This window comes from Gorilla gorilla, chromosome 23 (assembly GCF_029281585.2).
Source record: "Gorilla gorilla gorilla isolate KB3781 chromosome 23, NHGRI_mGorGor1-v2.1_pri, whole genome shotgun sequence".
NCBI lineage: Eukaryota > Metazoa > Chordata > Mammalia > Primates > Hominidae > Gorilla > Gorilla gorilla.
In genome coordinates, this window is record NC_086018.1 from 41,462,735 (window position 1) to 41,486,817 (window position 24,083).

General features: G+C 53.9%; 1 protein-coding gene across 4 annotated transcripts in view; it reads left to right on the forward strand.

Moving 5' to 3' along the window:
• The window catches only part of MPPED1 (metallophosphoesterase domain containing 1), a 93,676-nt gene that overhangs the window by 56,897 nt on the left and 12,696 nt on the right, over positions 1-24,083 (forward strand). For all 4 annotated transcript variants that reach the window (XM_055374823.2, XM_063704728.1, XM_031005597.3 and 1 more), the window contains one exon: positions 2,315-2,540. In XM_055374823.2, the coding sequence (XP_055230798.1) occupies positions 2,315-2,540 (226 nt within the window). The remainder of the gene's footprint in view (positions 1-2,314; positions 2,541-24,083) is intronic.

Sequence of the window (24,083 nt, forward strand, 5' to 3'; positions counted from 1 at the left end):
TTCTAGTTTGCAAACTCTGGCCCAGGGAAGCTCTTTGGTTTTTTTGAACATCAAAATTTTGTACATTTCCATTGATTATCTTCTATAATATCAGAAGAGTCCTGCAAGGTCGCTGTTACTTTTCTCATTTTACAGGTGAGGAAACTGAGGCACAGGGAAGCTAAGTTGTACAGCGGGTTGGTGGCAGAGTGGGTCTGGGATCCAGGCTGCTGGAGCTGAGATTCTGTGGCCTGCTAAGTACCAGTGGCCCCCCATGTACCAATGGTCCCCCGCCCCGGAGTTGATAAATCCAGAAGAAGAAAGAGCCGTGCTTTCTTTCTCAAACCTGTAAAGCAGTCTGGGGTGGTTGGTGAGTCAGCTATGAGTAGATTGGGATTTTCTGCCTGTTTTGAAGAAAACTTCTGTCTCGCCTCGGGGTTCCCTTTCTTACCGCCCTGGCCCACCCTCCCTGGCCAGGCTGGGACCTGGCCATTTGCCGTGGTCATAGGGCACGTGGTTAGACAGATGGCACAGGTCTCATCTAGCTGGGGGTAGAGAAGAAGCTTATAATGGGGCACTGGACCCTTCTATTTCATTGCTATTAGGATATAATAATGGCTGTAGTTATAGGACATGTACTGCTGTACACCTCACTCTACCCTTCCCTGGAGCTCACATAGGGGCTGGGGAGGCGAGCTCTTTCTAGAGTGCTTCCTGAGAGCTGAGTGTGATGGCACATCTTCTGAGTCTCAGCCCATATTGCAAGCATCCGTTTCCAATAAGAAAAACAATCCTTAGTATTTGGAGCAGAGGCATTTCTGGAATTTGGTTCCCCACGGAATGCTCACACAGCGGAAGAGGTAGAGTTTTTGGTCATGGTGGAAAAGGCTCTGCTGTTCCTGGGCTGCTGTGTTGTCCCAGGGGACAGACCACGGTGCCCGTGCTGCTGGGCATTGCCACGGGAGGGTGAGGAGTGAAGGGGGTGTCAGGGAAGGGGCTCAGCGGAGCCTGATGGCCAGACAAGTGTTCTGGCACCTTGCCTTGTGTGTGCTTTAGCAGATGAAGGTCATGGTCTTCCAGGAATAGAGGGGATGCCTCGCGAGGTGTCGGTCTTTGTTAGCCACAGTTACTGCTTTGTGAACTGGTTATGGAATGTCACCATTTTCCTGTCTGGGTCCCCATCCACCCCGAGGCCCCTGTGCTGTGCTGGCGCCTTTGCTACTTGCCTGACCCTCCAGGTCACTCTCCGCCCAGGAGGGGCCAGGAGAAAGGCTTGGGTCTCCAAGTGCACTTTCAACATTTCATTTTTTATCCAAATCAGGGCTTACAGGTACCATCTTGACTCTCCAGGCCCATGAGTGCCCAGCAGCTGAGGCTGGTGGGGAGTGGGGAGTCAGGGGCCCAAGCCTGGGGTCAGGCTGGCTCTCAGATGGAGTAGGGGGCAGGGGCGAGTGGCGTTTACTGAGACCGAACAGTTGTGGTGGTCTTGCGCCTGCATAGAGCCAGCCTGGTGGGTGAGGCCTGCCGGGCAGCTGCCGAGAAACCAGCCCCCAGCCAGTCTCTCCTGGGTGACAGTGTACACTCCTGCCTAGGGCATCCAGAAAACTGGACCCCAGAGAGAAAGATGTGTACCTTGGAAGAACTACCCAAAAGTTCGCACACAGCAAAGCTAGAATGACACTATTGTAATTCAGTGGCTGTATACATAGACATTTTTGTTTTGATTCCATCTAGATTTTGTTTTGGCTTTGAATTTCCATGGCAGTAGGGGTGGGTACTATAATGTTTCCTGAGTGTGGGGTCTCCAAACATTTGAACTGGGCTCTGCAAAGACCTTGCAATTCCTTTTGGAAAGTGGAGGATAAAGAGTCCAAGATACCCAGGGGGTGGGGGCCTGGGACCGTGAGGCCGGTGACAGCTAGGGCTGGGGATGCAGCGTGGGGGTCTTCTTCCAGTAGAAAACTAGTCCAGACAGAAGAAACGGAGGCAGAGAAGTCCCAGGATGAGGCCAGGCACTCTGCAGCTCAGCAGCCTGGGAGGAACCTGTCCAGCCTCTTCCCGATGATCTCAGGGGCCGATGGCCAGTGGAGGCCTGGGCAGGCAGGACCGTGGGGACAGTGATCAGGCTGCTGCCTCCTTTGATCTGATGAAGACACCTGTTGGGGGCCTGGCAGCAGGTACCCCTGTCAGCGATTCCAGCAGCTTCCTCCTGCCCGCCCCTCTCTCAGCCGTGCTGTGGCGTCTGGACAAGCTGACGGCTGTGTGCTGTGTGTCTGTCTGTGCCACACCTGCAGGCAGCTGACAGCTGTGTGTCTGTCTGTGTCCACCCCTGCAGGCAGCCTGCCCTACGAGTACAAGATCGTGATCGCAGGCAACCACGAGCTGACCTTTGACCAGGAGTTCATGGCCGACCTCATCAAGCAGGACTTTTACTACTTCCCATCTGTGTCGAAGCTGAAGCCAGAGAACTATGAGAATGTGCAGTCGCTGCTGACCAACTGCATCTACCTTCAGGACTCGGAGGTCACCGTGCGGGGCTTCCGGATCTATGGCTCCCCATGGTGAGTGGGCCTGGGTGCTGGTCCTGCCTGCTGGCGAGACCAGAGCTGAGGCTGAGTGCAGGGGGTGTGGGGGATGGGAGTAGCAGCAGGGAGCTCCAGATGTGAGGCTCAGGACTGAATCTTGACCCCTTACCCTCTGTGTGACCTAGGCAGGTCACTGCTGCTCTCTGGGCCTGTTTTCCCACATCTCACTGAAAATAGTATTATCAGCTGTAACCTGTGTTATGCTGGGCAGTACTAGCTCACTTACAGGCAGGTACTATTATCTCCATTTTACAGGTGAGGAAACTGAGGCCCAGAGTGGGTGAGGACCTTGCCAAAGGTCACACAGCTAGGAAGGGGCAGAGCTGGGATTAAACCCAAGCAATTTGGTTCCAGAACCCCTGCCTTTAATGAATATTCTATAATGCTAGGAATCTTTCTCTAATGCTGTCTTCCTGCTCCATACAAAAAAAGATGCATATGTCAGGGGCTGGGGGAGATGATGATCGTACTAATGATGATATTGGTAATGATGGTGATAATGGTGATGGTGGTGATGGTGATGATGGTGATGCTGATGGTATGGTGATGATGATGGTGATAATAATGGGGATGATGGTGATGGTGATGATAATGGTGGTGTAAGGATGATGGTGATGATGGTGGTGATGTGATGGTGATTATGGTGATGTTGATAATGGTGGTGATGGTGCGATGTTGGTGATGATGGTAATGATAATGGTGGTGGGAATGATGATGGTAAGGTAATGACAATGATGAGGGTGATGGTGGTGGTGGTATGATCATAATAGTGAGGGTGGTGATGGTGATGGTGATGATGATGATTGCGATGGTGGTGATGGTTGTGGTGATGGTGGTGGTGTGATGATGGTGAGGGTAGTGATGGTGATAATGATGGTGATGATGGTGGTGATGCTGATGGTGATGATGATGATGGTGATGGTGATGATGGTGGTGATGATCGTCATGATGATGGTTGTGGTGGTGGTGGTGGTGGTGATGTGGTGATGGTGATGATGATGGTGGTGATGATGGTGGTGATGATGATGATGATGATGGTTGTGGTGGTGGTGGTGGTGATGGTGGTGATGATGATGATGATGATGGTTGTGGTGGTGGTGGTGGTGGTGATGGTGATGATGATGGTGGTGATGATGATGATGGTTGTGGTGGTGGTGGTGGTGATGGTGGTGATGATGATGATGATGATGGTTGTGGTGGTGGTGGTGGTGATGATGGTGGTGATGATGATGATGATGATGATGGTTGTGGTGGTGGTGGTGATGGTGGTGGTGATGATGATGATGATGATGATGGTTGTGGTGGTGGTGGTGGTGGTGATGGTGGTGATGATGGTGGTGATGATGATGATGGTGGTGGTGGTGGTGGTGGTGGTGGTGATGATGATGATGATGAGGGTGAGGGTGAGGGTGATGATAGTATGGTGATGGTGGTGGTGTGATGATGATATTGAGGGTAGTGATGGTGATAATGATGGTGATGATGATGGCGATGCTGCTGATGATGGTGATGATGGTGGTTATGCTGATGGTGATGATGATGATGGTGAAGATGGTGATGGTGGTATGGTGATGATGTGATGATGGTAATGAGGATGATTACGGTGGTGGTGGTAGTGATGGTGGTGATGTTGATGGTGGTTGTGGTGGTGTGATCATAATGGTGAGGGTAGTGATGGTGATAATGATGGTGATGATGATGGTGGGGGTGGTGGTGATGATGATGATGGTGATGGCAGGAAATAATTTCTGAGCAATTACAGTAATCTAGGCCCTAGGCTAAAGGCTCCATAAACCTTATCTCTAATCCTTACTCAGCCCTATGAGGACTGATTTATTATCCCTTTTCTATAGGTGGACAGAATGAGCGGCCACAGGGTGCCCAGTGCTGGCAGGGTGAGGTGGGCTTCATACATGGAAGGGCAAGATCACATATGCTTAAAAGTGTGGCTTGATCCTGGAAGGCTCCCTGGAGGAGGTGGGGTAACTTAAGCCTTGAGGGAAGAGAAGGGTATTCACAGGCAGGGAGGAGTAATGTAGCCTGAGGCTGCACTATCAGGAAGCAGCACAGTCAGCGAGGCTAAGGAGCCCTTTAGAGGCACAAAGGGCTTGCCTGGGTGGAAGGACTTCAGAGAGAGCTACTGCCAGCACAGAGCATCTGGGAAACCCCTGTGGCCCTGGTTGGTGTCTCATGGTGACCACCTAGTGGCTGGAGGCTGCAGGCATATTTAGGACCTGGTTTCATCTTGCCATAGCCTCCTCATGGAGCAGAGGGGAAGGTGGGGAGGTGCAGGGCTGTCTCATCTTCCCTGGCCTGGGCAGGTGCCTGCTGTCATCTCCCTGGACTTCATGATGTACAGGGTCTTGGTGAACCCCCCCTGCAGCCAGTGAGGTCCCAGACAAGGACCTCTGGGCACTTGAGGATGTGATGAGGTCAGTACCAAGGACAAGGAGAGGAGGGGAGGTGGCTGAGTCTGCCTGACCGGCCACTAGAGCTCAGATCTGGAGAAGTCTGATAGGCCAAAAACCAGGAGGGCAGTCTAGAAGGAGGACCCAGCAAGCAGTGGTCTGGATGTGAGCTTTCCCCTTGACCCCCCTACCAGCCAGGTGCACACACACAGCCTGTGCCATGCCAGGGAGTGGGAGAAGCCGAAGGACAGAGAAGGGAACTTGAGCCCAGGAGGTGGGTTCAGGGGCCCTGCAACCCTGCTCCAGAAAGGGTTTGGTGAGATCCAGGAGGGCTCCCTGTTGGAGGGGGCATTTGAACTGGGGCCAAAAGAGGCATGAGATTTCCACAGGCAGAGGAGGCAGGGGGAGACCACATGTCTGAACCTCTGTTATGTGTCAGGCCCTGTGCCAGGCTCTTCTTGGGCCTGTCACTTGACAGCCCTTAACACCAAGGGCTGAACGCCCCCTCCTCTCCATCCCACAAGGGAGGCTGCGAGCTGGTGCTCCTCCTGTTCCTCTCAGGCCCTGTCTGGGGCTGGGAGCAGGTGGTGGAGGTGAGACCTGGGCTCATTTGCTGGGCAAGTTTCACTCAGTTTCCAACCGGGGTGAGCAGATTGCCTGCATCTCCTGCTGTGGTGCCACGGAATGGATGCTAAGCCACTCTGGCCGCTACCCTCCCCTGGGAGGCTGGGTCCCTGCCACCATGCCCCAGCAGAGAGTGTCTGGGAAACCCCTGGGCTGCCCTGGTTGGTGCCACATGGTGACCACCTGGCGGCTGGAGGCTGTGGGCAGATTTAGGACCTGGTCTCATCTTGCCACGGCCTCCTCATGGAGCAGAGGGGAAGGTGGGGAGGTGCAGGGCTGTCTCATCTTCCCTGGCTTTGGCAGGGTCTTGGTGAACCCTCCCTGCAGCCAGTGAGGTCCCAGACAAGGGCCTTTGGGTACTGGAGGCTGTTCATATTGGGATACCACCACTTTTCAGCTGTGGGACTTTGGGCAGGTGGCTCAGCCTCTCTGGTCTTTCTGTGTAGTGGGGAAATGACATCGCCTGCCTTGTTGGGGGGTTGTGAGGTCTGCGTGGGCCCATCCGGGTGAAGGCCTGGCTCAAAGGAAGGCCCTGGAAAGTGGCTGTGGTCTTTTATTATTACTGGGGTGCTCCTTGGGGAGCGAAGAAGAGGATAACTATTTAGTTTTATTCCACAAACCCCAAGGCAGGGCTAGGCCTGCAATTACCCCATTTTACAGAAGGGCAGGTAGAGGTTCAGGCAGGGATGTGGCTTGTCCAGGGCACCCGCGGGGTGGCCCTTCAGGCTGCCGGTCCTAGCTCTTCCTGCTCCAGGGCGGAGGCCATTCAGTGGCCTTTCTGAACATCTCCCGTGTGGCAGGCCTCCGTTCTCAGAACAGCCTTTGGGTGCATATGGGCCTTTTTGGCCCCCTGAGGAGACTGAGGCCTGGGGATTGAGCTGATATCCTCATGCCCTCAGGAATAAACTTGTTAATTCATTCATCAAGGATGTACAGAGTGCCAGGGAGACCCTGGGGACATGGTGTGGACAGACAGACACCGCTGCTGCCTTCATGGGGTTTACGTTCTCGTGGGAGACGGTCAACAACCAATTCCATCATCAATGAGAGCCATGAAGGAGGGGCCTTGGGTGCTGGAGTCAGGGGAGGCTTCCCATGGGGAAAGCCAGAGGCTGAAGAGATACAGGCAGCTAAGTGCAGCTGAAAGGGTGTGGCAGGCAGAGGGAACAGCCTGGGCAAAGGCCAGGAAACTTGAGAGGGCCTGGGGCATTTTGGGAACTGCAGAGCTGAGTGTGGCTTCCGGGGGCCTGGGTGGATGACAGCAAGAGAGCGGAGGCTGGGCAGCCAGATTGTGTTTGGTGCCACCAGAACCCAGGTCCCTGGGTCCCTGGCCATACCCCCGTCCACCCACCGTGCTGCTGGTAGCCAGGACTTTGCGGGGTGGTCTTCTCCCTTGAGGGTGTCAGGTAGCCTCTCTGAGCCCTGGGCTTCCCAGTAAGTGGGAAGGTGACATGACGTGATCTAGGGAGCGTGCGACACTACCCTATGAGAGTCTCTTGGTGGAGAGGGACCCTCAGCTGCCGGTATCCCCAGGTGATGCTAGAAGCTCCACAATTGGAAGTGGCATTAACCAGCCCCTAAAACTGTATTCACAGCTGAAGAACCCGCCGGCCTGGCTGCTGATCCTGCCTGGTGTCGAGTGGGATGTGGGGGGGTTGTGCACTCCCTCCCCAGCTGTCTGTCGAGGTTCTGGCTGGGGCCCTCCACTCCCCTGGCGCCGGCCGCCTGGGCATATGGCAGCTCATTCGGGGGGTGCAGGTGACGGAGCTGCTTGTGATCATTGTGAAGTTCAGATGTTCCAGATTTTCCTTTTCTTCCCCTCTGCCCTCAACATATTGGCTACCACGTGGACTGCAGGAGGCATTCCCTCCAGCTTTAGAAGCATAGTTAGACCAGCAGGCAGGGAGCAGGGATGAAATAAACACTAGCAATGAGTGACCTCATAGCTGCTGCAGCTGGACATGTGGGCAGGGCCGACCAGGCTGAGGGGCAGACCTGTTCACCATGTGGCCTTAGGAGGTAGACGGCAGAGCAGAGGACAGAGGGAAGTGACAGGAGGCAGTCTCACCAGTGCGGGAAGACTCCCCCATAGGCAGGCGCCCAGGGGAGAGGTGATGTGGCCTTACCAAGTAGTGAGCTGCCCATCACGAGGGGCATGCAAGCAGGGGGTCTGCTGTGGGTGGGCCTAGTGCCCTTCCAGCCCCTTCCCCTTTACAGGGCCACAGTTCCTCTGCCTGTGGCTGGCAATTCCCCCTTAAGCAGAGGGATGCATGGACCCATTCCCAGGAGGTCCTCTCTCTGCTAGACTTGGAGGCTAGCCTTGATATTGAGGGCTTTACATAGCAAGCTAGAAAGGGGAAGCAAAAAGCAAACATATGGTTATAGCAACTGGCTTTTCTTCTGTTACCACTAAGAGATACTCTGCTTGGGAGAATGGTAGGTCAGATTTTCTTTTTCCCTGGAGATGGGGTCTTGCTCTGTCGCCCTAGCTGGAGTACAGTGGTACAGTCACAGCTCACTGCGGCCTCAACTGCCTGGGCTCAAGTGATCCCCCCACCTCAGCCTCCCAAGTATCTGGGACCACAGGTATGTACCACCGTGCCCGGCTGATTTTTAAAATTATTTGTAGAGATGGGGTCTCATGATGTTGCCCAGACTGATTTCAAACTCCTGGGCTCAAGCAGTCCTCAGTGGGTTAGATCGTAATAGTTTTGACTTCCTTGTTTGTTGAGCCACACACTCTGAGGCCCGCTGTGGTTTGTCATGTGCCTGGCTCTGTGCAGGGCTCGGGAGACCCTGAAATGGATCAAGCCTGCCTCCCAGGAGCTCAGGTTTGACAAGGGCCTGTAACTATTGGGGGCAGGGGCCTGTGACTGTTGGCATCCTCTGCTTACCCAGCCTTTGCACAAGCCAGACCCCTGCTCAGTGCTTGCTCGCATGTTCTCATTCAGTCCTTGCAGTGGGTTGATTCTCACGGGTGTGTGCTGGTGCAGTGTCTCTGGGTGGTTTTCATTTGCATTCCCCTAATGACCAGTGAGGCCGAGAATCCTTTCCCATGTTGATTGGCCACTTAGATTTCCTCTTTTGGGAAGTGCTCAAGTCTTTTGTCCATTAAAAACAATAATTGGATTGTTTGTCTTTTTCTTACTGGTTCATGGAAATTCTTCATGTATTCTGATTATGAGTATGAGCCTTTTCCCAGCTGTGATGTTACTAATAGCTTTTCCCCCTCTGTGACCTGTCTTTCCCCGGTCTTAGCAGAGCCTTTGGGTGAACGGAAGTTTTAAATTTTGGTGTAGTCAAATATCTTCGTGTTGTTCTTTGTGATAAATGCTTTTGGTACCTTATTGCAGAGATCTTCTGTTCTCTGAAATAATGAAGACTTATTTCTTTTTCTTTTCTTTTCTTTTTTTTTTTTTTTTTTTGAGATGGAGTCTCACTCTGTCGCCTAGGTTAGAGTGCAATGGCATGATCTCAGCTCACTGCAACTTCTGCCTCCTGGGTTCAAGTGATTCTCCTGCCTCAGCCTCCTGAGTAGCTGGGATTACAGGTAGCTGCCATCATGCCCAGCTAATTTTTGTATTTTTGTAGAGACAGGGTTTCACCATGTTGGCCAGGCTGGTCTTAAACTCCTGACCTCAAGTGATCCACCTGCCTCGGCCTCCCAGAGTGCTGGGATTATAGGCATGAGCCACCTTGTCTGGCCCTGTTTCTATATTGTCTTCCAGAACTTTTGCTGTTTTGCCTCTTATGTTCAGGTGTTGGATCCACTGGAAATGATTGTGTTGATGATGTGAGATAGGGATCTTGTTCAGGGCTTTTCCACATGGACACCCTCCTGGCCTAGCACCATGTGTAGAAAGCCTATCCTCTTTACTCCTACCACCCTTATCTGACACGTGGGGTCTGTGTCTGGCTTCTCTCTCCTGCTCCATTGGGCCATTCAGTGTAGGACCACCCTGTCTGTATTACTCTGGCAGTTGATTTATCTTCTCTTTATCCTACTAGGGCGTCTGAGGCTTCATAGGGGCAGGGACCCAGATCTTTCTTTCTCATAGACCTAACTCCAGTGCCCAGTACAGAGTCTGGCTCTTCATCATAAGTATTTGTTGGATGAATGAATGAGTGGATGAGTGACCAAATGGATGGATGACAAGCTGTGGGGACTCAGTTAAAATCCAGGCCGGGTTTATTCTCCTGCGACTGAAACTTTCTGGGGTTCCTCCCAGGTCTGTCACCAGCTCCCTCCCCTCTGGTTCCTTCTTCCTCTTCCGTGCTGCTCTCTCTAAAGCAAGGCCTAACTGTGCCCCCTGCTGGCTTGCCATGTCGCCCCCTTGATACCATCCCCTTCACCCTCAAGCTGAAGGCCAGATGCCTCCTCCTGTGTCCCCTGGATCTTGGGCCCTGCCCTCCCCAGCAAGGGTTCCATCACAGCATCATCACTACTGGGGGCAGGGCCATAACCACCGCTGCGCCCAGCACTTACCAAGCCTTTCAGTCTGTCCAGGCAAGAAGGGATGAAAGTCTCATTAGGGTGGCGTGTTTGTGCTGCCCCCTCTCAGGGCACCGTGACGTTCCAGGGCTCAGGGAGGCCGTTTGTGGGCCCTCAGGTGCAGCAGGTGTTGGGCCTTCGCTGAGAGCAGCTTAGCGGAAGGGGGCGGGAACCAACTGCAGGAGAAGAGGAAGAACTCAGCTGGTACAAAATCCTAAGTGTTAAAAAAAATCCCGTATACATACCGTATTCATTTATGGGTTTTGGATGCATTTTTTGTTCTCATTTAACTGAAAACGGCCTTGATTTAAAAAAAAGAGTGAGGGAGAGAGTGAAATTGGCACGCAGCGAGTCCATCTGGTCTAATTACTTCTGGTATTTTGAAAGAAGGGATCCAAACCTGCTGAGACATTAAACTTTGAGAAGTGGCTGCCGGGCCCGTTGCTGGGCGTCTGCGCTCGGATCCTGATTCTCGGCTCAGGGGTTTCACTGTCTCCCGGCAGGGCTGGACCTCAAGGCCAGGCAGTGGTGCCAGGATGCCCTGCACCTCTCTGTGGGAGCCAGTGGCCTCAGGGGTCAGCCCTCTTCAAACAGCCAGGGCTGCTCCAGACCATTCTGGAATACACATCCTGGTACGTGGCTCCCAGCTGTTTAACCTTGGGTCAGAATCTTGGCTTTCTGTGAAATGCCAAGAGGGATAGTCCCCTTGCAGAACTGCCCTCGGGATTGAAGGAGGTCCTGTGTGCACACTGCTTGGCACATGGTGGGCATTCACACACCTGCTGCTTGACGTTTATGACCGCCCAGGCTAGGGCACGGAAGCAATACGGGTGGTTTCTCTACCGCCCAATGCCATGGGACGGAGCTGCAGCCAGGTGGCTCTGGGATGAGGCTGGGGTGGGTCGTGGCGCCGGCCTTTGACGTCCGTTCCTTCCCTTCCCTTTGTGTGCTTAGCAGGCCTGCCAGTTGGATGGGGCCAGAGCGGAGCCGCCTGGAACTTGAAATCTGTACCCTGAAAGAGCTCAGGGCCAGGGGTGGATGTGATTGCAGTGACAGTCCCTGTCTTATGCTGGCCCAGAGGCCGTGTCCTCTGAGACAGTCAGGGAGGCCTAGACTCTTGTCCCCATTTTATGGCTGAGAGGTCTGAGACCCCAGCAGGGAAGTGTCTTGTGTGAGGCCCCGTGGGAACTGAACAAGCTGGGCCTGCATGGCAGGGAGGATGGAGGCCCCACCTGGTGTGCACAGTGGGCTGCCAGAATGCTTCTTTCTAACTTGATAAATGTATATTTTAGAGAAAAAAAGAGACAGGTTGATCTCCTGGCCCCATAGCTTCCGCCTTGCCTCCCACCAGAACGGGGCCGAGTCCTGGGAGTGGAAGGCAGGGTGGCGGGATGCCTGGCCGGCCCCGAGGCAGCCCCCACTCCCCCAGCTGTCGCTGCAGATGGGTGACAGTGGTGAGGCTGGTTCTCCCGTCTCCACCCTGCCCCATGGCGTGCTCCACCCAGGATTCAAGGCGGCCGGTGATGCCACCCTTCCCAGGAAGCCCCCCGGGGGTCGGTTTGGACTGCCAGCTTCTCTGCAGCATGCCACGCCCTCGGTGCCTCCTCCTGTCTCTGCGTGAGACACCGGCGGGCCTGGCACTCAGTGCCAAGTTTCTGACCTGGAATCCTTTGCCCTTTCTCTTAAGAACACTTTTAAATCTTTTATAAAACATTTATGTTTTAGTCTCCAACAATTCCCTCTGCGGTGTTAGGGGTGTTGTCATTTTAGATGGCAGGCTCTTGGCCAGCAAGGTACAATCTGGGGGAGTCCTGGGCAGGCTGGTTTGGGGAGTGGCTGGCTTAGGGGGGTGTAGCCCAGTTTGGGGGTGCTCCCTGGGGGGGATTGTTTCTGCCTCAGTCTGTGGGCACACCCAGCAGGGGCCACTTTATGTGAGTTTCTTGGCTTGGGGCATCCTGGACCACAAAGGTCCGCTGGCCTGAGGACAGCCCTGGGGATCCAGCTCCTGCTTCCTGTGGCCAGTGGGGGCCTTTTCTGTTCTGCTGTTTTCCTGAAGCCCTCTGGGGCCCAGCATACCAAGGATGGAGGGCGAGTCCAACTCCCCTCTTAAGTGGCCGAGGCCTCCCTTCTTGCGGCCTCATGGCCATTAGGACTATGTCATCTGGTTGCAGGGGCCAGCAGTCCCCGTTCACCTGGTGCAGTGCTGCTTGCATGTTGCCTTGTATTTCTGGATGATTCCAGCACAAGTCTGGCCTTCCCCAGTTTGTTTGGGCAGGTGAGGCAAAGACTTTCCCCGCTGCTTCATACCCGAGACCTGCATTCGGCCGACTGCCCCGTGTATTGTCCCATGTAGTTTGCCTAGCAACAGGCAAGGCAGGATGATCTCCATTCCCATCTTACAGATGGGTCAGGTAAGGCTCTAGTAGGTCTAGCACCTGGCTCAAGATCTCAGCCCTAGGAAGAGGCAGCCCCGGGTCTGGCTCAGGTGTGTAGACTTGGGCAGCTCCTGGCCTTGGCCGTCCAGTGGGCAGCTTGCTCTGGCAGCTGCTGCCTGGCTTCCCCTGGGCCCAGCCTCTGGCAGTCCCTGCTGAGCTTTGGGCTCCTGGATCCCTGTCCCCTTTTGTGATGGATTCGTCCTGAGCACTGGGTCCTGCATCTGTAAAGAGGATTCTCCCTCTCCCCTCACAGGGCCCTGGATGGTGAAACAGGGTGAGGCACGCAGAGCCATGCGGCTGGGGTATTGTGGAGACCTACATGGTGTTTCCCTTTCATCCCCTGCCTTGAGCCCAGATCAAGTCAGGAATTGCCCCACCTGCTTAGGGGTGGCTGTAGAGCCTGTCGTCTAGGGCAGGTGTGAGCCCCGCCTGAGCCTCTCAGGGAAACGGCTGCTTGAGGGGCTTGGGAGCCAGCTGGCACGTGCCATGGATGAGGGGGCCCAAGGCAGCCAGCAGTGTCCACCCAGAGTGATCCCACAGCCACCCACCTCCGTCTCCTTCCCGTGCTGGCTTCTTAGAATTCTGAGCCCAACGTGCAGCATCAGTTACATTCTGATGGAGGCAAAGAAATTCTTCAGTCTCTGGTAGCTTGCTGTGCTGCTTCTACAAACACACAGACACACACTCACACACACACATATTCACATACACACACATTCATGTACATGCACAGACATTCCCATACCATACACACTCACATGCACGTTAACACATGTACACACAATATCATGTACACACAGAAACATTCACATACAACATTCACATATACACACATAATTCACACGCACACATACCTATACACCTACACACACATTCATACTCATATACACTTCCACACACGCATACACACATGCGTTCACACGCACATCCACACGCTCAAACACATGCATTCACACATCCACAACATACATATTCATAGACACATACACATGAACACACACATTCACACACACACATTCATACACATATGAATTCACCCATACATGTATATTCACATATGTACATTCACACATATTCATACACACGTTCACACACACTAATACACAGTCACAAATACACACATACACACTCACACAGTCACACACATACACATGGATGCACACGTCATAGACATTCACACACACACATTCACACACACAGAGTCACACACAGACACCGCCACGATTTCTCTTTTGCCCCTTCCTGTCTTCATCTTCCATTCACCTGTCCAGATAAAATTGATTTCACGTGGCTGTTTTCCTTTCTAGAAGGCCCCTCAACACACGTGTGCACACTACTCCACATGAGATTAATGTTTGAAATGAATCATCTGCCTCCTTCCTGCCGCGAAGTCCCGGCGAAACAAAAGATGGATGATTCTGTGCATGGGAAGGGTGGGGAAATTAATTAGGAATGACAAAGGACCCCGTTCTTTGGTTCCACTTATCTTGCTGCTGACTTGCCATACGCAGTTGTGTGCCCCGGCCAGGTGTGTGATTCACGGGCTTTGGGGACGCATTGCCAGCTCCGCACTGCCCTGTCCCCTCTCGGGCAGCCATCGGGCCCCAAGGGCAGTGGAGCTGGACCCCTGCTGTCCATCTCCCCCAGCCTTTGCCTGGGCCCACCGGCCTAGGAGATGCAGAGGGAGGGGTCAGGGCAAACCCCTCTCACCAGGACTGGGCAGAGGACAGAGGAAGTTCGGACAGTGGGACATCCCCAGGAGACAGACACCACCTGTGGTGTGAGGAGTCAACACACCAGTCTGGTCTCCATGCAGGCATACCCTCACTTGGGAACCAGGCATGTCTCTGACATCTCTGAGCCTCAGTTTCCCCTGTTGCAGAATGGGAATACAGCCTCACTGGGGTGCTGGGAGTGTCTGGGGAAGGACTCGGGGCCAATGACAGATGTCATCCTCACCAGAGACACTCTTAATATTGGCTGTGGCCATGGCTGGCTCCCTGGAAAGCCCGGCCTCTTTGGAGAGGGGAGGTGTTGGGGTGGGAAGAACAAACGGGTGGGGATCAAGACAGAGAGTGCTTGGCCTTGGGGGAAGGAGATTGGACCTGGACCTGGACAGGCTCCTCTGAAAGCTCAGGGGCCACTGCAGCAGCCACATGGCTGGAACATGTCACACCCCTGCTTGGAGCTGCAGCTCCTGTAGAGTAGAGACAGCAAAGCTATCCTCAGAGGATTGTCAAGAGGAGGAAGTATAGGAATACCTGGCCACTGGCAGGTCCTGTAAAAGGCCCTTCTTCCTCCACAGGACCTTCATGGTGGTGGCCACCCCAGCAGGCATCAGGGTTGCCAGCACTCAGCCTGCACCCTGGGAAATGGGGGCCCTGGGGAGGCTGGGAGGGGCCCCCAGGGGAGGTGAGGCTGGGAGGGGCCCCCAGGGGAGGTGAGCCTTCCTGGGGGTCCAGATGCAGCAGAGGGGTGTGAGCATCCTGGATCTGGGTTCACCTCTGAGGCTTCATCTGTAAAATGGACACGTAAGTCTCCGGTGCAGGTTCATGGGAGAGGGAGAGAGAATGGGACACTCAGCAGATGGCAGAGGTCTCAGAGAGTTCTCGTGACTGTTTTCATCGCTGATATGGGTCTTGGGGCTTCCTGACTGTCAGGGACTCTGAGGTGGGGCTCCTGGCAGGAGGGTGCAGAGTGAAGAGGGCTAATGTGTAGTTTCTCCCACCTTCCTGTCGGGTAGAGCACCTGCTTGTTCATTTCATTCTTCGTTCATTCATTCATGGCCGTCTTGAGCAACCCCTCCCTGAAGCCGGCCTGGGCAGGAGGGGTTCAGGGATGGACCTCAGTCAGGGTGGAGAGGGGACATCTGTGCTGGGGGAGGCAGGTGATCAGGAGAAACTCCTGGAAGAGGTGGCCTTTGAGCCGGTCCTTAATAAAATACGGGTCGTGGATGATGGGAGAGGCTACAAAGGGCATTTCAGATTTCTGAACTAGCACAAGCAAAACCTGGAGGTACAGAAAGGCCAGACTGTGTTTAGGAAGCTGGAAGTGGATGGTTAAGGTTGACATGGGCGGTGAGCTCCGTGGGGAGCCTGAACAGAATGACCTGGAAGGTGGGCAGGGCAGATCCTAAAGCCCCGTGTGCCACGCTGAGGGCTGGGCTTGTCCTGGAAGCAGCAGGGAGCCATGGGAGGCGCTGGAGTGGAGGAGTGACATGCAGTAAATATGTGGGTGGGGTCCTAGGAGCCAGGGGTGCAGGCCTCTTCCCCTCTGTCCAGTCGGGGTTAAGAGGGGAACTGGCAAGGGTCAGGGAGCTCAGAGGAGTAGGCAGGAAGTCATCTTGGGAGAGGGAGAGCCTGTGGCCTGGCACCCCAGGAATTGTCTGTATGTCAGCTGCCAGCTTGGGCACAGGACGCAGGAGCCCTGAGCCCTGGCCCGTGCCCCTCTGGCTTCCTGTGTGTCCTCGGACACACTGCTTGACTTCTCTGTGCTTCCGTTTCCTTGTCTCTGAAACGGTGGGGGGGCCTCCCAACTGTTTTGCCCTGAGGATGAACTGAGCTACTAGACATGACAGCGACTGCTAAAGGGGATTTGCTGTGGGCAGGGCGGTGGGGCGGGTGGCGCGAGGCTGATTCCTGGTCACATTTTCATCATTCTGGGATGGACACATAGAGTATAGGCCCTGGAACTTGCATTCGGGGTTTGAGCCCTGGCTGTGTCACGTGGGTACCTCTCTCCATCTCAGTTTCTGCATCCATAGAGTGGAGGCCGTGGTGGCAGCTGCCTCTCTGGAGGGGGGTGTGAGGATTGAGTCTGGCTGTTCCTGGAGAGGCCGTGGGCACTGCATCTGTGTGGGTGTCTGCTCGGTGTCCCATTGAGGGCGGCCCCTACGCCGCCCTCAGCCTCATGCCTGGGCCCAGGTGTGCCTGTGTGCTCAGCACTACCCAGGGCCCCACAAGGCCCCAGCACTCCAGGAAATGGGGCGCAGCCAGGGATGGCTGTACTCCAGGGTGCTGCAGTGACTCCTGGGGACACGACCTGCCCAGCAGCTGTGTACCCTACCTGGGGAGGCAGAGAACCCGAGCAGGGTAGGCTCGGCTTCTGCCATTTCCTATAGACGAGTGTCTCCCCGCTTCCCTGTTTGCGGCTGAGGAACCTGGAATTCATGCTTCAGCAGGAGACTGTTTAATGATTGGCCACGAGGAGGTCATTTATATTGGCTAAGCAGGCTTAATTAGACGGGACTCGAAGGTTACCATAAGAGCACAAAAAAGCTGTTAAGGGGTTAACCTCTGAGAGATTACATTGTATTCAGCGCTCTGTTAAAGTTTGAATTAATTTTTCCCATGGGTTTGTTCACATTCTAATTTTCAACTAAATGAGACATCTGTTTCAGAAAAGGAAAATTTGCTCTGGTTGTCATGGCAACTATCATTCTGTAAGAAAATTATTCCAATGGTTACTTTAGAACAGAAAGACAGAAATTCAGGACATAAAGCCGCCTTCCATGGCTTAGCGGGAATTCGCCTCCGTCCACCCTCCTCAGGCGCTGTGGTGTGCCCCGCACAGTGGGGCTGGCACTGGGGATCCTGGACCCTCAGGGTGGTGAGGTTGGGTCCAGGCACTGGGTTGTGTTGGCAATCAGTACAGTGGCTCTTGGGGCACCTCAGCATCGCATCTCGGGCATTCGTGAGTCTCAGCCATGGTGGCAGTGTGGGCAGTGAGGGGTGGGCTTGATCGGGGCTGACTGGGCTCCTGGAGCCCTTGTCTGCCCTGACCTCTGAAACACCAGGGGCCACATGGGCTTTGGGCCTGCCGGTCACGGTGGTTGATCCCACCTGCCAGGTCTGCCAGGTCTCACTGGACATGGAGAGGGTCATTTCATCCCCACACACAGCATGCGGGGAGGACCTCTTCACACTTCGCCTCCAGGAGGGGCTGCTCCTTTTGTCTCCTCTGCCCAGGGCAGAGCCTGATGGTGGTTTCCATGAATGTTGTACAGGAGGCCGGGGGCTGTCCAGGCCTCATGTGTGGCTCAGAGGCCTCTAGGAGTGAGATCACCCCAAGGGGTCTACTCAGTCGTGCCCACCCACCTGCTCCTGCCTGCCTTTGAGAAGTCCCCCTTTCCCAGCCTGGGGATGGTGCTCCCCAGCGAGCAGTCTGTCCTGGGAAGTGTCTCTTCTGGATGTCTTGTGCATGACTTGACTCCTCCTGTCCCCCTACATTTTTTTTTTTTTTGAGATGGAGTCTCGCTCTGTCACCCAGGCTGGAGTGCAGTGGCACGATCTCAGCTCACTGCAACCTCTGCCTCCTGGGTTCAAGTGATTTTCCTGCCTCAGCCTCCTGAGTAGCTGGGATTACAAGCATGTGCCACTATGCCCAGCTGATTTTTGTATTTTTAGTAGAGACGGGTTTTCACCACACTGGCCAGGCTGGTGTCGAACTCCTGACCTGAGGTGATCCACCCACCTCAGCCTTCCAAAGTGCTGAGATTATAGGCGTGAGCCACTGCACCCGGCCCCTGTCCACCAACATTCTAATAAAAGCTGGTACATCACCTCTTCCCATTGATGGAGCTCCCGGGTATTTAGAAGGCATTTTCACAGTGGTGGTGCCGTCTAATCCTCCTGACTGCTCTCCTCCTCCCTCCTTTCCTTCCCTGAGTCAGGCAGTGGGACACAGAGGAGAGCAAGAGGACTGGGGACAGAGGCATCATTAACCCCATCTTTACACAGGAGGAAACCGAGGCTGGAAGAGGTGCAGTGAGCAGCCAGGGGCAGAACTGGGGTGTCCGATGCCCACTTCAGTGCCCTTTCTACCCAGTAGAGGAAAACAAGGCAGGCGCTGGGCCCCTGCACCCAATGTTGTGGTGTCAGCTGCCCCCATGTCCCCAGATCCTGCAGGCAAGTCTGGTCCTTCTATGCATTTGGAGATGTTCTCATGGCTCCCCAGATGGGCTAGGGTGTGATGGGGAGGGAAAAAGGAACAAATTCCAGACCCGCTGCCCTGTTGAGATCTGGTTCTTCACCCAGCTCTGCCTGGGCCTCCCTGTGTGACCCTGGGAAGTGGAACAACCTCTCTGGGCACTGGGTTGGAGGAACAGGGCAGATTCCGGCTCCCCAAGATTTGAGGTCATGTGTTTCCAAGAAGCTGGCGGGAAACTGTCACCGCTAGAGGAAGGCTCCTTGGTGCTGGGTGAGGGGAAGGTGGGACAGGCAGCGGCTCTACCAGGGGCCAGCTCCTGGGGGTCCACAGGGTCTCTGATACGTTTCCGAGTGTTTCCTTCAAATAACTGCCCCCTGCCATGGCTCTCGGGAACCAACAGACGTGTTCTCTCCATACTGATGAGGCTTCCTCCTGTCTTGTAAATATTTGATCAGATTTTTGAAAAATGGAAGCTGTGTTTGGAAGGCACCACCAGAAATGTGTTGCTTGTTTTTCTGTTGGCTGATGGGGCTGGGGCTCCAGGGAGGACCCTAAGTGGCTTCTAAGCCGCTGAGTCCTTCCCAGAAGCACCTTACCCATTCCCCCTACCTGCCTGGTTCAGCCAGTGGGGCTCTGAATGTGTCTGGGACCACGGCATCAGAAAATTCCAGCTGTGAACTCAGCAGGTTACAACTAGGGCAGCCTTGGGAGCTGCCAGTGAGACGCTGTCGGCTCTTCTCCACTAGGAACTGTGGAAGGAAAGCATTTTACTCTGTGACTCAGTCCGTGTGGATGTGGGTGGCTAATTAAATAGAAATATATTTAACTGAAGTATCCCTTTCCTGGCTCAATGGACTCTCAAATCTTGGGGAGCTGATGTTTTCTATTCTTTTTTTAAAAAAATGCTGTTGCCATTCATCAAAATGCAATTTGAAAGACCCTGCTGTAGGCCAAAGGTTTTTCATTCAGGCTCCGTGGGTGAGTCTCAGGAGGGCTCCATGATAATTATGATGATAGCAATAATGATGGTAGTGGTGATATAGGAGGTGATGGTGATGGTGGTGATATTGATAATGGTGGTGTATGATGGTGATGATGATGGTAATGGTGATGGTGGTGATAAGAGTGATGATGTTGATGTTGATGTTGATAATGGTGGTGGTGATGATGGTGGAGGTGATGGAGATGATGGTGGTGATAGTGATAGAGGAGGCAGTGGTGGTGATGGAGGTGGTGGTGGTAGTGATGGAGGTGGTGATGATGGAGGTGGTGGTTATGGAGGTGGTGGTTATGGAGGTGGTGGTAGTTATGGTAATGATGGAGGTGGTGGTAGTGATGGAGGTGGTGATGAAGATGATGGTGGTGGTGATGGTGGTGTTGGTGATGGAGGTGGTGGTTGTGGAGGTGGTGGTGATGGTGATGGAGGTGGTGGTTATGGAGGTGGTGGTGATGGTGATGGAGGTGGTGGTGATGGAGGTGGTGGTGATGGTGATGGAGGTAGTGGTGATGGAGGTGGTAATGGAGGTGGTGGTAATGATTGAGGTGGTGGTGGTGATGGTGGTGATGATGGAGGTGGTGGTGATGGAGGTGGTGGTAATGATTGAGGTGCTGGTGATGGAGGTGGTGGTGATGGTGATGATGATGGAGGTGGTGGTTATGGAGGTGGTGGTGGTTATGGAGGTGGTGGTAGTTATGGTAATGATGGAGGTGGCGGTGGTAGTGAGGGAGGTGGTGAAGAAGATGATGGTGGTGGTGATGGTGGTGTTGGTGATGGAGGTGGTGGTGATGGTGGTGGTAATGGTGGTGGTGGTTATGGAGGTGGTGGTGATGGTGATGGAGGTGATAGTGATGGAGGTGGTGGTTATGGAGGTGGTGGTGATAAAGATGATGCTGGTGGTGGTGATGGAGGTGGTGGTGATGGTGATGGAGGTAGTGGTGATGGAGGTGGTAATGGAGGTGGTGATAATGATTGAGGTGGTGGTGGTGATGGTGGTGATGATGGAGGTGGTGGTGATGGAGGTGGTGGTAATGATTGAGGTGCTGGTGATGGAGGTGGTGGTGATGGTGATGATGATGGAGGTGGTGGTGATGGAGGTGGTGGTAATGGAGGTGCTGGTGGTGGTGGTCATGATGGAGGCAGTGGTGATGGAGGTGGTGGTAATGATTGAGGTGCTGGTGATGGAGGTGGTGGTGGTGATGATGTTGGTGATGATGGAGGTGGTGGAGGTGGTGGTCATGGAGGTGGTGCTGGGGGTGATTATAGGGATAATTGAGGTGATGGGGATGATGAACTTGCAATGTGTTGAATACTTACTGTGTACCAGGCCCTGTTTTAAGTACTTTACATGGATTAACTGATTTAGTCATTTCAACAGCCGTATTGAGTATTATCCCCACTTCACAGATGGGAAATTGGGGCATAGAAGTTAAGTTCTTTGTTCAAGATCACACAGGTGGTAAGGAGTGGACCATTGTAACCCAGGTCTAACTGCAAGATGCGCTCACAGTTGGGTGTAAAATCATGTGTGTGCATGTCGGGGGTGATACATATTTCTGCAGAGAGAATCTTGGCTTCCTGCAGGCCTGTGTGGATGTGTCTGAGGGAGACGGTGCCCACTAATGGGGTTAGCCACTGTCCTTGGTGCTGCCCACCCAGAGGCCATTCCTTAGCCACAGCTGCCTGGTTTCCTCAATTGGTGGGCACTGCCTGTGGGTGGGGGTCCCTGAGAGAGCCCATACTGGGGGTGCAGGCAGCTCTTCTGTGCCCTGCCCCTCACACTTAATTTTTCCTCTCACAGGCCTGGGGGCAGATCCCCAGGCACAACCCAGAAAGCACAGCCAGTCTCATTCCCCAGGCCCCCACCTGTGCAAGGGGCTCTCCTGGAGCCTGCTCATGGCTGGGTGTAGGGGACTCCCTTTCTTCTTCTCCCCCAAGAACCGGGCAGAAGTGACAGCCCTCTTCCTCAAGGCCCAGAGCTTGGCTGGTAGGGGACTGGGGAGATGGTGGTCTGGTGTGTTCTGCCTGCTTTTAGTACATTCCACTGGGGGTTCTGGGGCTTTTCTTTCAAATGAGGGGGATCGGTTTCAGTTTTGGCATTTTGGCTGCAATCCCAAGAACAGGTAAAGTCCTGCTCAACATCCTGTTAACAAGTTATTCATTAATTCAGTCCCCTCTCACCCACCATCATTCGTTAAACATAGATTTGGGTGTCTCCTGGGCTGGTGTCTGAAACGATGAAAAGGCCTTTGACCCCAAATAACCAGTGTGGCCACCCATCCTCCTCTGTCACAAGCCCTGTGTCCCAGGAGATGGCTCTGTAGGCTTGAAGGCAGGGTGGGGCAGTGGGGAGAGAACATCAGATCTGGGTTTGAGAATGACTTCTCCACTGACCCACTGTGTGAACCTGGGCACTTTCCGTTCCCTCGCCAAACCTCCATCTTCTAGTCCAGGACCTGCCAGCATAGGACTAAGTTGGGGTTTTCAAATGGGGTTCCAAGGAGGTGCATTGGGCACCTGCCAACAGGGTAGTATGTTGGGTTAACAGCCAGGGGTGTCAGTCACCCCACGGAACAGTGCATGGCCCAGGGAGGGATTTAAGTGGCAGCCTTGAGCACCGGTGCTGGTGATGGAGGTGGTGATAGAGGCACTGGCAATGGCAAAGCCCACCCCTCCCCCAGCCTCCACCAACTCTCACAGCATGTGGTGGCGGGAGAGTGGTAGTGAGGCACCCTGTTGGGGGCCGGCACGCCAGGACCCAAGTCCTGTGCCATCTCACCTCTGGGAGCCTCAGTGTCCTCATCTGTAAAAGGGGAATAATGCTAGTCCCTCTTTCACGGGGTTCTTGTAACAGCTGAGCCCGTCCCAGTAATGTACATAGTTGGGGCCTGGCAGAACAGTAGGTGCACAGGAAATGCTGGTGACTATTTTTATTTTCCCACCCCTGGTCCTCAATTTTCTCATCTACAAACCATGTAGAAGGAGACCTGTCTGGCCAACAGTGCTGCAGGGGTGAAGGTCGTCCCAGGACAGCAGGCGGGGAGGTGATGTGGGGATGGCAATTGCATTACTATGTAGGGCTGTGTAACTGAGGATCAAATCCAGTGGCGAAAACAACGGAAATTCACTCTCTCACGGTTCTGGAGGCTAGAAGCCTAGAGGGGCCTCTGCAAGATAGGTTCCTTTTGGGGGGCTCTGAGGGAAAACTCTTCCGGGCCACTCTTCTAGCTGCTGCTTTATTTTGAGACAGGGTCTTGCTCTGTTGCCCAGGCTGGGGTGCAGTGGCACAATCTCAGTTCACTGCAGCCTTGACCTCCTGGGCTCAAGCAATCCTCTCCCACCCCATCCTCTTGAGTAGCTGGGACTACAGGTGCACGCCATCATGCCCAACTAATTTTTTAAAAATATTTTTGTAGAGACAGTGTCTTACTGTGTTGCCCAGGCTGGTCTTGCACTCGAGGGCTCAAACAATCCTCCTGTCTCAGCCTCCCAAAGCACTGGGATTACAGGCATGAGCCACCATGCTTGGCCACACTCTTGTGGCTTCTGATGGTTGCTGGTGATCCTGGTTGTTCTTTAGCTTGTGGAAGTGTCACTTCAGTTTCTACCTCCATTGTCACCTGGTGTCCTTCCCTCTGCCGGTGTCTCTATGTTATCACATGGCCCTCTTTTAAGGACACCAGTCATTGGAGGTAAGACCTACATGAATCCAGTATGACCCCATCTTAGCTTGATTTCATCTACAAAGAACCTCTTTATAAATAAGGTCATATTCACAGGTCCTGGGGGTTGGCAACACGTCTTTTTGGGGGACACAATTTGATTCACAGTGGTGGTGGTGGTGGTGGTGGTGGCTGTCTTAGACCATTCGGGCTGCTACAAGAAAATGCCATAGACTGGGTGGATTCTAAACAACAGAAGTGTGTTTCTCACAGTCTGGAAGCTAGAATTCCAAGATCAAGGTGCTGGCAGATTCCATGTCTGGTGAGGACCCACTTCCTGGTTCATAGACGGCACCTCCTTGCTGTTTCCTTACATAGTGGAAGGAGCAAGAGATCTCTCATGCCTCTCCTTATAAGGGCACTGATCCTATTTGAGAGGGCTCCACCCTCATGACCTCATCACCTCCCAGAGACCCCACCTCCTAGTACTAGCACCTTGGGGATTAGATTTCAAAATATTAATTTTGGGGGGATGCAAACATTTAGATCATAGCAATGATTGAGGTAGTGGTGGTGATGGAGGTGGTAGGAGGTGGTGGTGGTGGTGATGGAGGTGCTGGTAGTGGTGACAGAGGTGTGATAGAGGTGGTGATGATGTGGTGATGGAAGTGGAGGTGGTGGTGGTGGTGGGGGAGGTGGTGGTGGTGATGGAGGTGGTGATGGAGGTGGTGGTGGTGGTGGTGATGGTGGTGGTAGCGATGGAGGTGGTGAGGGAGGTGATGGTGGTGATGGTAGTGGTGATGGTGGTGGTAATGATGGAGGTGGTGATGGAGGTGGTGGTGGTGGAGGAGGAGGTACTAGTAATGGAGGTGGTGGTGGAAGTGCTGGTGATGGAGGTGGTGGTGGTGGTGGAGGTGGTGGTTGTGGAGATGGTGGTGGTGGAGATGGTGGTGGTGGAGGTGGTGATGATGGA